This window comes from Carcharodon carcharias, chromosome 26 (assembly GCF_017639515.1).
Source record: "Carcharodon carcharias isolate sCarCar2 chromosome 26, sCarCar2.pri, whole genome shotgun sequence".
Classification (NCBI taxonomy): domain Eukaryota; kingdom Metazoa; phylum Chordata; class Chondrichthyes; order Lamniformes; family Lamnidae; genus Carcharodon; species Carcharodon carcharias.
Genome location: NC_054492.1, coordinates 38,942,022 through 38,955,551, shown reverse-complemented (window position 1 = coordinate 38,955,551; position 13,530 = coordinate 38,942,022). Strand labels below are relative to the sequence as shown.

Below are 13,530 nucleotides of genomic sequence, written 5' to 3'. Positions count from 1 at the left end.
TGTCAGCGTAATGTTTTTAGCACACCTGAAGATTATTTAGCAAATGTTGTCCAATCACAGAATCGCATCTAATGCTGGACAATTTTGAGTTTTGCTCCAGCTCTACCTGTCCCACCCCTCTCAACCAGCTTATATTTCACCTCATTTCTATTTTTCCTCAGTTCTGATGAAGAGTCATATGGACTCAAAATGTTAACTGTATTCCTCTCCGCAGATGCTGTCAGACATGCTGAGTTTTTTTATTTTTATTTTTGTTTTTGTCGTGGTCAATACACATGTTGGGATTCTTACAGTTTCTTAACTGCAATCTCAAATAAGGCCCAAGCCATTTGTTCATCGTACAAGCTTGATGCTGTAATAGGGCTCATCAAAGACACCTTGTGGGATAATGGCTACCCTGATCAGATCATTTCACGCTGTATATTGCGAAAACTAAGGAATGGGGCTAAGGCCATCACTTTCGGTCCTGAAAAGTGCCCTATCTACCCTAGATTACCCTCGAAAGGCAAGGTATCTCAAAATTCGCACTAACAGGATGTTACCGTCAAGCCAAAAAGCCATATTGCTAAATAACCCTCAGTGTGCTAAGGATTACGCTGACAACCAGTTTAAGATTGTCAGTCGGGCTCTCAGTGTGGCATGTTTGCATGTACTGAAAGCTGCATATATTAATACACAGGGTCCTTTTCTTTTGCAGACAGAATGAACATGTACATACATTGCGCCTGTTTCAGTTAAACAAAATAAGTGATAGCCATTTGAGGGTTCATTCCTCGGCAATGCCTTGACCAATCAGAGTCAAGCTGCCTGGTTTAAATTTCAAACAATGCTTGGCAGTTAACTGTCAGTCACCATTAACTGATGCATTCTCCATGGTAACGCCTCTACCAGTCAGAGTACATTTGCCAACCAATCAGCATTTTCTTCTCATATAGTATAAAGTTGTTGCTTCTTCTGACATTGTCCTGATGAGTGCCAGATGAAAAGCTACGATAAAATGTCTTTTATCAGCAATACTCAAATGTTTATTTACTTCAGAATTTTACAAATGAAGAAGGGTGCTTTAATGTTCATTTGAGTTGCCTCCATTTTCTCTGGCTCCCGTTTAAAACTTAACAAGCCCATTAAGTGTTGGGCTTGGTTTAGTGAGTTAGAAGGTTGTGGGTTCAAGTCCCACTCTGTGAACTAGCACATAATCTAGGCTGACATTTTGGTCTGAAGTGCTATCTTTTGAATGAGACATTAAACCAGTGGCCCAGCTGCTCTTCGGGAGGGCATTAAAGATTCCACAGCACTATTCGAAGACGAGCTGGGAATTTCTTTCCAGTGTGCTGGCCGATAGCTCTCCCCTCAATTAACATCACGAAAATAGATTATCTGGTCATTATCTCGTTGTTGTTTGTGAGACATTGCTGTGCATAAACATTTCCAAAATACTTCATGGCTGAAAAATGCTTTAGGATGGTCGTAAAAGATGTTATATAAATGCAAGGACTACCTTTTATTTTGGTAAGAAATACTGCTAGTGTCACCAGCAAATATGAATATTTCACATTGGATTTTTTCCCTAATTCAAGATGCAATGTTTTTTATTCACCATTTAAAAAAAATTTCCTGTAAAATTCTGTAGCTTGTTCCTGGCCCTCTTCTGATCCCAATATAGCTGACTCCTTACAGGAAGAAGAGAGGGAAGGTGGTGGCTGCTGTTAATAAATGCCTTTGTTGCATACACTTCCTGTTGCCCCAATATTATTACATTTTGCAGGAAATTCATGACTAACAGAATCACATTTGTGTCATCCTATGCTACAGGGCATTGCACTTTGTCTCCCCAAATTCTCCATTGCGCAAGATCCATAGCAACATTCTCTGATTCATATGTTATCCTGACCTGGGAATAAATCATTGTCCCTTCATTGTTACAAGATCAAAATTCTGGAACTCCCTATCTAAAAGCAATGTGGACGTACCTTCACCATGCAGACTGCAGTGATTCAAGGCAGCTCACCACCACCACCATTCAAGGGCAGTTAGGGATGGGCAATAATGCTGGACTTGCCAATGATGCCCACATCCTGTGACTGATATTTTAAAATTCAATTAAACAAAAAGTAGTTGAGTATTAATACGCAGAAACTTGTGTGTGAATTACAAAGAAAATTAAAATGGGAGAATAAATTGCCAGTGACACAAGAATTAAGTTCATCTAATTAACTTGGAGATATTTTCAATAACTGGGGATACGATGATTTTAATTTTGAAATTAGGTCTGGAAATAAATGTAAAGATTTTTACTTTAGTTCACTTGGACATATTTACCATATTCGCTGTAATATAGTATCTTACTTTGTACATTACAGGAAAGTAAGATATGGCAAAACTGTTGGTTGATCAAGCAAAAGGAAAAATCACTTGCTTTGCGCTGAGGAGTTTGTATATTTGTATATAATTTTTATATGCCTATTACGTTCAATTTTTCAGATGCAAAGAAGCAGACAGATGATGACATCACCGAGTCCATTAGGATCATCAGATAACAAGGTCCTTCCTTTGAATGTTCAGGTTGTTGCGCAACATATGCAGTCAGTCAAACAGCAACAGAAGACTGTCCAGAATGTCCCTGCCAGTCCACACAATGATCGCTCAAGACCTCGCTATCATCAAATCTTGCCTAAGCCAGCCTCAACCAGCACACTTACCCTTAGTTCCCCAACTACAGTACTTTTGGCCAGTAGTCCAATTAAAACTGTTGTTTCTGGCCCATCACATGCAAGCCCCCTGAATATGGTGAAGATGACAACAATATCTCTCCCTCCTAACACTGGTGCATCACCCAAACCTACATCAGCAAATAACAATACTGGAATAGGAGACAAATTGAAAACTGGTCCAACGTTGAGAGTTGGCTCAACTTCTTGCCTTCCTGCTGCAGGATCCAAAACAAGTAGTGCCACAACTACACCTACTGCTGAGGTCATTAAATCCGAACATGAGGCAATATCAGGTGATGAAAAGCAGATTCAGTGCCAAGAGAATTCAAGTTATTTGAAGGATCCAAAGAGAACAGTTGGTTCCTCTCTATGTGGGCAGAAAAGTAATAGTGAAGGTGGCATGAAAGTGAAGACATCAAATGGGAAAGCAGCTAATGAAAAGACAGCAAAAGTCTGTAATGGTCAGAAAACCGAAGGAAAAAAGACCAAAAACGAAGGCAAGTTTGTACATAATGAAAATCTGGCCATTTCAATAGTGGGAAATAATCAAAGTGTCTTTTCTGTTTCCTCCACTTCAAATTTCACGAGCACCAGCATTAATTCAAAATCCATTACTGAAGCTGTCAGGTCTCATAAGGACAATGGGATGTGCCCAAAAAGTCCAAGAAAACGCTCGCCCTCTAATTCTGCATTTGAAGCACAGTTGCCTCCTGTGAAGAAGGCTATGCTTTTAGAACATACTGTAGGTAGTGCAGAACATCAGAAGGCTTGCCATGGCATTGCAGTAATGACATCTCCAAAACTATCTGCAGCTTTACCAGTAAAAAGCGAAAATGCACCAGCAGTGACTCAGGCACCCGGTAAAGTTACTGTTAAACTGAATACAACAGGAATAACCCGCATATTAGCAAACCCTTCATCCGATATTCAAGTAGTAACCTTGGATTACCCTCAGACTACTGTAGAACAAACCTTTCAGGAAAACAAAACTGCAGATTTGGAAATGAGTTCATTTAGTTTGCAAAGAAACACAAATACAAAGCTGACTGCCAATCATACTGACATGCAGCATATCAAAAAGAATCACCAGTGTTTTGTGCCTACAGAAAGACAGCAAGTACTAAATGCTAATGTGATTGGGAATTCGGGGACCATTGATTTTCAAGTGTCTGATTGGGAGCCAGTACAATGTAATGGGTTGGATCAGCAGTCTTATGATCAGCAAATGGAAGCACAGAACCAGCTACAAAGTTCTACTTCAGTTCAGCTGCAAGGCCTAAATCAAGCACAGTCATCAAACCAATTACCTCTGCAGGATAGTTTGATGGAGCTCGCACCTTCAGGTTCACAAAGCAATGAAAACTACTTTCAGTTTGATGAAGATCTCACACAGGACAGTATTGTTGAAGAATTAGTATTATTTGAAGAGCAAATGTCTATGAATGCTAGTTATGGAACTGGTTTGGGAATACCTCCTCATAGTCATTCCACAATAGGTCAAGGTACAGTGCTGTCATCTCATCAAGCTGGACAATTCTACCATCCAATCCATAGCAGTGGTACTCCAACTCCAACTCCTACACCAACACCAACTCCTACACCCAATCCAACACCTACATCAGAGATGATTGGCTCTCAAACCTGTTCAAGTCCAAGTTCCAGAATGGCTCAGACAACGCCTGTAGATAGTGCGCTTGGCAGCAGCAGACATACACCAGTCGGCACTCCTCATTCAAACTGTAGTAGTAGTGTGCCTCCGAGCCCTGTTGAATGCAGGAACCCTTTTGCTTTTACTCCGATAAGCTCCAGCATGGCGTACCAAGATGCTAGTGTCATTTCTAGCAGCCCTGTTAAACCAATGCAAAGGCCTATGGCCACTCACCCAGACAAAACAAAAATTGAATGGATGAATAATGGATACAACACTGGAGTAGGCAATTCTGCAGTTTCTAGCAGTGGTATTCTTCCCAGTTATCAGGAACTTGCTGAGGACCACTTTAGAAAACCGCATGCCTTTGCTGCTCCTGGACAAACGATGCAGTCATATCACCATAGTACCATGCAGTTACAGTCAAGACATCATGATGCTCAGTTGGGTCGTTTGACTCCAGTTTCACCTGTACCACACCAGATAGCTTCTATGGCTAATGGCAATAAGCAGGAGGGCTTTGCAGTTCCAGCACCTCTTGATAACAAAGGAATACATTCACTAATCAATAATTTTAGGTGTCGCAGCGTCAGTCCTGCTGTTCATCGTCAACGTAATCTTAGTGGAAGTACTCTAACTCCTGTGATTAACCTGCCAAGAACAAATTTGGCATCTTTTGGAAGCCTAGTAACACCTGAAGTTCACAACAACACCTTTGCTAACAATATTTCAAATAACAGTGCCAACAGTATGGCTCAGCGAAGCCAATCTGTCCCTTTGTCTGTTATGATGCAGAGTCCTTTACCATCTTACCAGAAGCAAACCAACACTAAGAAAATTACAAATGTGTTGTTAAGTAAACTTGATTCAGACAGTGATGATGCAGTCAGAGGTCTAGGAATAAACAACTTGCCCTCCAATTATACAGCAAGGATGAATCTTACTCAGATATTGGAGACAACATCTAGTTGTGCTAGTGCCAACCAGCAACCAATGATTAATTCAAGCTCTTCTGTCTTTGAATTCCAGAAGCCTAGTTACCTCATAAAACACACCAACAATGATCAGTTGGGTTATATTTCTGAGGATAATCAAGCACAAACTGAAGCCAGAGAGCAGTCATTGGATTTCAACAACACAGTCAAAGACTTTCTGGTTGAAGACAGCCTACAACCAAGCCAGCAAATGGTTGGTCAAGTGTCATCAGATCTAAATGTTGCCTCTGATTTCTCCAGTGATCTCAGGTTGTCTGCTGAACTTTCAGGCAGTATAAATGATTTGAGCACTTTAGACACAAATCTGCTGTTTGACCCAAGTAAACAACAGGGACAAGATGTTGATACTACACTGGAGGAATTGAATGATGATGCAGTATTCCAGCAAATCTGTAATGAATCCATGAACTCCATGCAGTCTTCAGGTTTTGACTGGATGGAAAGCAAAGATCATCCTGCAGTTGAAATGTTAGGTTAAATCAAAGAGTACTGTTAACTATATAGCACACATTTAATTTTTCGACACATCACATTTGGCCTAACAGATGTGCCTGCCTTAAGAGAAACATTTCTTCCTAAAAGAGGTGATACAGGAGAAAACTAACTACTGTGCATTCATGGGTTTCAATAATGTGTTCATAATTCTTTAATTTTAGCTGCCAGTATTTGACATCTTCCTGTTTGGTTTACTGCAGACATGTGCATATGCTATCAATTTATGGAATTGGATTAATTTATAAGCTAGGCTGTCTTGGGTAGGTTGCTGTAGTGAAATGTAAATGCAGTTAGAGCCTTTTTAAGATCATCAGTGGTGAAATGAAATACTGCTTAACTAGGTCAATTTATCTTGTATAGAATCACTTTCATTCATTGCCCTTCCAGTAATATCCAGTATATGATTTAGCTGACTGAATCTTCAGCCCAGAGTCTCAAGATAAAATCCAGGCCACTATCCTGTATCGCACTGCATTTTTTTTTAAAAAAAAAGCTAGTCATAGTGTGAATGTAGGTCTTGTTGGCTGCACATTAAGTTAATGCATCGGTTTACTGTGTGCTTTCTGCTGAATTTTCCATAACTCTGTTGTAAGAGACAATATTTATATACTGGTATTACAGTCACCCTTTGTTATTTCGTTCTCTGCATAATAATACTCATTGGTGCATTTGGAAGTTAGCATTATGGACAATACGAAAGCAATTTTCCAGCGACAGGAATGGAAACCATGGGATGCATTCCTCATTTATGATATCATTCAAACACCTGGTATGGATCACAATATTCCAGGGTGACTGTCACTGGTTTTAATGGATAAAACAAGAGTGAGAAGTCATTTGAGAAACTGCAGTAAGAGTTCATTTATCTGTCTGCCTTTTGACATTTAGAGTTATGTGATGGTTAAGTGACTTAAGTTGTCAGCAATGTAATGTTCATCTTTTAACTTGGAACATTCATTAATTTGATAATTTATGCAAGGTAGATTCATTAGGTGTTTCATCCCTTGTGCGCTATTTTTATTGCATTGGTTAACTTGTTCTTGCTAAATTCCTCTGCGATATTTTAACGGGAGTGTTAACCCATTTATTTTAAGCAAGTAAGCAACTGTTCAAAAGTGCAGACAGAAATTGAACATGAACCCATTAACAAGTACATGGATCCATTAACAAATAATGGATTAAACTCCTTGTATCCTTACTGAAAGAGTGTATATTATATAGGAAAATCAATGGGTACCTCCTCATTGCAAAAAAACCCCAGTATTTCTTGTATGAAAATTCGCTGTAATATATATTTCAAATGGAAATTCTTTCACTCGAAGTTGATTTGAATACATTTTCCTTTCCTTTAGGAAAAGTTGTCAAAATGCCTGGCAAGGTATTTCTTGGTAAAGGTTTGGATTTTTTTGTTCTCGCATTCAAAGGAGAAGAAATCTTGAAAAAAATATGCATTTTTAAAATCCCTGAATAAACCACTGAAAGGACAGAATGGTACTTGCTTGGGCAGTATCATGTAGCACTCCTCCAAGCAAGCAGTGGGTTAAAAGATATGATGGAGGAATGTTGGTGATTAAGCTCAAAGGAGCTTCCTAAAATGAATTTATTTTAAATAGGCCCTGGTATAATCTACATACATTTTTCCCCTTGGGCATATATCTTTATTGAAATCTATAACAGCTTTCCCGATTGTTCAATGAGTAAATACAACATATGGTTTGATCCTGAAGCATACATTTTAGGGGGCTCCTAAGTTAGATCCTCCTTTAACTGCTGCCCTGGCCATGCTCAACAAAGGTAGGGTTGATAAGTCTATAACTATAAAGGCTATAAATATAAGATTATCATCAAAAGAATGTAGGTAGAGCTTTTAGAAACATTTTGATTTGAGCAAAAGCTGCTCATGTTGAGGATAAATATCAATACAGACCTGTCGGGATGGAGTGGCCTATTTCTGTATTGTAATTTATGTCTAATTCTATGTTGTGTTTGGAGTGCTCCATCAGAAACAGTGTTGCAAAGAGAATCTATAATGCCTTTTAAAAGGGAAGTGGATACATATTTGAACAAGAAATAATTACTAAGAATTGGAGAAGGGTCGGGAAATGGTGCTCTGTGGATAACTTTCAGAGAGCTGATACATGCATGAGGGGCCCTCCACTGATATATGCTTTTATGGGGTAGGTATTGAAGTTTGCTGTATCTCTGAACCAGGTAGTGGAAAATCGACCAGGGTTCTGATGGTCGATTGCCTTCTACTGAAAGTACACATATATATTTAAACATTTTCTCAACTTCCGATCTTAGAATGGCTGATTCAGCACAAACAATTAATTTGAAACAAATTTTGATTTGTGAAGTTCTATACCACATCTCATAGTGCATTATCCACTGAGCAGTCACTGGAACTTGTAAATTTAAAAGAGAGGATTGAGGTTGACTGATGTGCCCCACAGTTGAACAGCCCATTTGACTTCATACTTGAAGGATGTTAGTTTGCTTTAGATAACCTGAGAGCTTCAGTGTATCATGGAATTGCAACCAAGTACAAGTCACCTTAAAAGCAAGTTGATAAAGGGGGGAAATTGGAACGATAAAGAAAATAAATTGCTATAACTATATTAAATTATCTAATTATTACGAGCAATTTGTTTCATGATGTATACCCCCTAATATATAGGTGTATTGGTCATCTGAATCAATTGTTAAGCAATTTTAACCAATGTCCAACAAACTAAGGTAAATTTAAAAAATACTGAAAAAATAGTTTTATTTCCAAGTATTTAGCCTAGAAATATTCCAAGAAAAGATGTGGACTTTGACAAAGAACTTGTAAAAATATCATTTTGTCAGAACTCCAGCTTTACTGAAATCAAATATTTAAGGAGTGTAAATGCTAAAGGGGGAACAGCTTGAGTGATTTATAACCAATACTTGTCCAAATTTTAATGATTTACAGGTATTATCATTTTCACAATGTTACCAAATTTTGCTGTTACGCTAAGACTTCATGAACCACTTGAAGTTGTAATGTTTCCCATACCTTTCTGTAGCAATTTGGGGAAAAAAACGCTTTGAATTTTATTGATTCTACCTAGCTTGTTTGTATTATGATGAGATGCTTTCTCTGTACCCCTGTGATGTAGTAGGTTATAGCAAACCCTCTGACTGCCTAATGTGTATAACTAAAGTTATGAAGAAATCTGTTTTCCATGTTAACTGTTCTGACTAAATGTATGCATAATGATGAAAATAAGAATTGAGAAACAAATTGGGTATAAGTTGAATCCTAGTCACAATTGAACCATACGCATAAAATGCCTTTTAATTTGACAGTTATACAGAAGCAAAAATTTTGATTACAGAATGACACCAAATTTTTTCTAACATTTACTTAAATAACATTTTAATTCCAATTTTTAACTTTTAATCACCTCTTCATTTTGGGGCACATGGAATTCAAATCATTTCTACAATAAGAAATGAGCAGTAAAACTAATGCCTATAAACATATATCCTTTTGACAGAAAATTTTAGCCATCCAAAATTTATGCCAGTGGATATCAAGAACACCAATATTAAAATCAACTTCAAAACAAGGCTTGTGCTGAGTTATCTCTATTTGAATTGTATTACATTGGAGTTATGCTTGTGTTACCACAAGAGGGTGCTCTACTTTAACCTTGCCTTTTAATTTTTTAATCCATTGTTAATTCAGTGTTTCTATTTGAAGTGAAGCCACCCTGAGCAGTTGTTCTCCCCTTCAGATTTATAGCAAATCTTCAAAATGCAGTCAGTAATTTCAAAATTCTTAGGTCAGAGCTTAAACTGAATTTTGTCTGCTTATATAATGACAGGGAAATAATAAATACTTCATGAAAATGACAATCTGTGACACTAGATGATATCTAGGCTTGCAGTGAAATTTATCTGCTTACCTTAAAGTCCGATTGCAGTTATAGTTGATATTATCATGAAATTAGATTTCTTTCGGCCATTGATTTTCTTGCCCCCAATCTCGCTTGAAACAGCTGCGTTGTGTTTGATGGTGATATAAAAAGTGTGTTCCTCTTTTTAAAATTAATACTTTTCAAATAGTAAGTTAAAAATCATTTATTCCTGTTCTAATTCAATTATTATGATTATGCTGAGTTCAGTTGTCAATCATGAAAATTGTGACCACAGATATCAGAAATAATGACATTGGAGAAATGTGTCAACATTATGGTGCATTTCAAAATTAAATTGTTGGAACCTGGAAACAAGTTTGCAGGAATAGATGTACAGTGCAGGAGTCTTAACCCCTTCTATTTTTCATAGTCTTTCGTGCGACTTAATAAATTGAATTTCTAATACTTGAACAAATATTTCCGTGCACAAGACTTGTTCATTTCTATAGCTCTGACTTCAACTCTGTACTTTGGAATCATGATTCAACAAAATATATATTTAAATAATTAAAGTTAAAACTTTAAGTGATTGAATTTTATAAATGACTATAACCTTTTTTCTCTTTCCTACCATTGTCTACATCTTTGCCTCCTCTCTCCCCAGACATCCTTCCATAACCAAAGAAGAAAGCAGTGAAGATTACATATTTTTATTTTCTTTGCTGCCAACCTTGTTGTTGGATAAAGAACTTTAGAATTTGAGTACAAATTTACAGTCTATTGCTCAAGAGTACAAATGCAGAATTTAAAATGCTTTTACATTTTAATCAGATTATTCTTCACTGTATTTCTGAAAGGAAAAGGCCTTGTCGATGTTATTGAATCTTTGCAATGATGGATTTGAACAAAAAAGAGCAAAACATAAACATTTGACTTACCTTGCTGTCACTCGAGCAGCATATTTTCCCTATTTTCTGTATCCTCTTTGTGAATTCTGTCCTGACTGCATTAGGCTATTAGCTTTTCTGCATTTTTAAAAAAAAATTTTTAACCTCTTAGTTATACTAGTAACTTATTTCTGCAGCGTTTTGTTGCTTTTGTCAGCCTCCATATTGCTCAGCTTTAAGCTAGGTGTTCGAGGCTGTGGACTTCATAATTATTATTCATTACATTGCATGTGTGAACAAGAGCAGTTTTAACTCTGCTATTTCTTTCATCGTAAAGAGTTGAAAGATTGATAGAGAAATATCCTATGAATGCATTCAACATTTGCACGATAATCATAATTTCAAGGTTTAAATTTCACTGTACACAAAAGCTAAACCTATAATTTACTATTGATGTATATGACACTTGAATATTTTAACAGAATTGTCGACTTGTTTATTTTAAGCAAGCTAATGCTTTGAGGAAACAGTTAACTGGAATGGCATGCAAATATGTTCATATATTTGTATGCTAACACCATGCAAGGCCATTTCTCAGCTCAAATTTCACTGATGTGTACGAACAAATCTATTGATAAATATAGTTCCAATGTCAAAGCATATGATTGATAAACAATTAACCAAGTTAACAAGAGAGAAATTCAATAGAAGGTGGTTTAGGTAATTGTTCACACCGGAAGATAAGAATATTTTCTCCATATATTGTCGTATAAAGTGAAATTCAGGGATCTCATGAATTTAAACATAACCATAAAATCTTTTCTTGGCTGAGGGACTGAAGAGTTTCTAATAGAATAGTGAAAATCTTGCTCGTTGCTCTGTCAATTTTCTTTTCTACATAGTTGATGCATCAATCATTTCCATCCCATCATAGGAAACAGCCTTCCGTATGTCTTTTGACATTATCACAGGCAAATTGGAAGAGAGGTGCCACCCCAGTGCAGCTTATGTCTTTGGTCAAGACCTCATGATTGACAGCTCAGCATAGCTGATCAAATTTGCTAAAATTAAGTTTGTTTTAATCTTGGAGTAACATAATTTGCTACTAAAAGATCAATATTATAATTTCCTTGGATATGTCGAGAAGTGTTTTTATATTTTGGAGGAAACACAGTTTTATCCTAGTACATGCAGTATGCTTTTCTGATATTGATATTTTGAAGTAATAGGTCAAGCAGCCAGGTGCTGCTGGGTCCATTGGTCAAAGTGCTTGAAATGGCCAGTGCATTCTGTTAGAATTGAAATTGAGCTCTTATTATTAACACGATGAGGGGAAAATTTTTTTTTGATTGAAGAGTTAATCCAGTTTTTTGTTAGACTTTGAAGATAATGCGTTTTCTAGGTGGTTGAATGGAGGGATTACATGCAGTATCAGACTCTGTACTGTACCACAATGCTTGATCTTTAACTTGGTTCAGGGTTTTTTAAAGATATTTTAAATGTTTTCTAGGAAAGTGTAGCTGTATGTGTGTGTATTAGCTAATGGGCCAATTGAAAAACTCATTAACCTATTGAAAACTTTTGAAATCTTAAATTCTAATTTTCTGTATCTGTTTTGTAATTGTAATTTTAGGCGGGGGGGGGATAATCCTTTTTTAAAATGAGTACACTAGGCAGCACACAAAAAAAATAATCATTTTGGTAACCTACCATAAGTTCGATCATTCCAGGTTAACTTGTGGCTGAACGATTTCTACTATGATTCATTGTTTCAGTAGCACCGTCAATAGTTTAACGCTTCACAGATGTCTGATTCACACAGTGGTTGAAAATTGTGGTCTAGTAGACCAGAGCTGGCCAATAGAGTACAGCTGAATTTGCTTTACCAAGCTGAATCAGTGTTGGAATATAACACGGCATAATAAAAAATGCAGCAAAGGTTTCGGACATCTATTTGCACCTTAAGTATAATTGGCGATGTATTTTAAAATGTTCATATTCAATTTTGAATTCAGTGGACATTTTGATTATCTTTTGCACTAGATGCTTTAAGGGAGTTTCTGGCCTGGCACATCTCTTAGGACAAATGATAATAGTCACAGACAACAAATCATTTGATAAGGTTTTAGGAAATGAGTAAATATACGAAAAGTGAAATGTCATCTGCAAAATGACAGATCTTGATTGTTTTATGTAGCAATGTACATTGATCTCAATGAGATAATTGTTTTACTTGATTCTCTTGTATGAGAATATTAAAACAGGATGAAAATTTAAAGTTCAGTTTGCTTCACCATGTTAATAAATGATCACAGGTGTGCATGTGTGTTGTTGCATTATATTGTACAGTGCTAGGTATATTCCTGTAACCACTTTTTGCTGAAATGAATCTGGTTCTTCGGCCAGGAATGCGCAGTTATACCTATTACACGTTATGTACCTTTTTGAAGTTTACTAATTCACCATAGATGCATTGTTGAATATGTTCAGTTTTCAATTTTGTTCAGTTGATTTTGAGAATTAGTATTTGGTAAAATATTGTGGACGAAGTTCCTACAGTAATTTGCTATACATATATTTTTGCAAAGTAATTGCCGTTATGAATATGAGCTGATGAGAAGGAACTGGTTTCAGCAGTCAATGCACATCAAGTGAAGCTATAAGAAACAGCAAACCCCACAACTCCTTAATACATCACAAGGTAATGCTTGCCTGTACCATAATTTTATTTAGTGTAGAATGTTTTTTTTTAAATGATGTTTGTCTATTGTACTGCTGGAGAAAATCAGTAGTGCAGTAATGTTGGAATAGTATTTCAGCTTAGTTTTTTTTTCTTATTGAAAGTGCTCACAGATATTGTTAAAGTTTTGTAAATGGTTTCAAAACCAATAAAAAAATTTTGTACTA

General features: G+C 36.5%; 1 protein-coding gene across 1 annotated transcript in view; it reads left to right on the top strand.

The window, feature by feature from the left end:
* The window catches only part of LOC121269810 (DNA-binding protein RFX7-like), a 69,500-nt gene extending 55,970 nt beyond the window's left edge, over positions 1–13,530 (top strand). Inside the window, exon 9 of the mRNA XM_041174775.1 lies at positions 2,482–13,530. Within this exon, the coding sequence (XP_041030709.1) occupies positions 2,482–5,832 (3,351 nt within the window). The 3' untranslated portion in view covers positions 5,833–13,530. The remainder of the gene's footprint in view (positions 1–2,481) is intronic.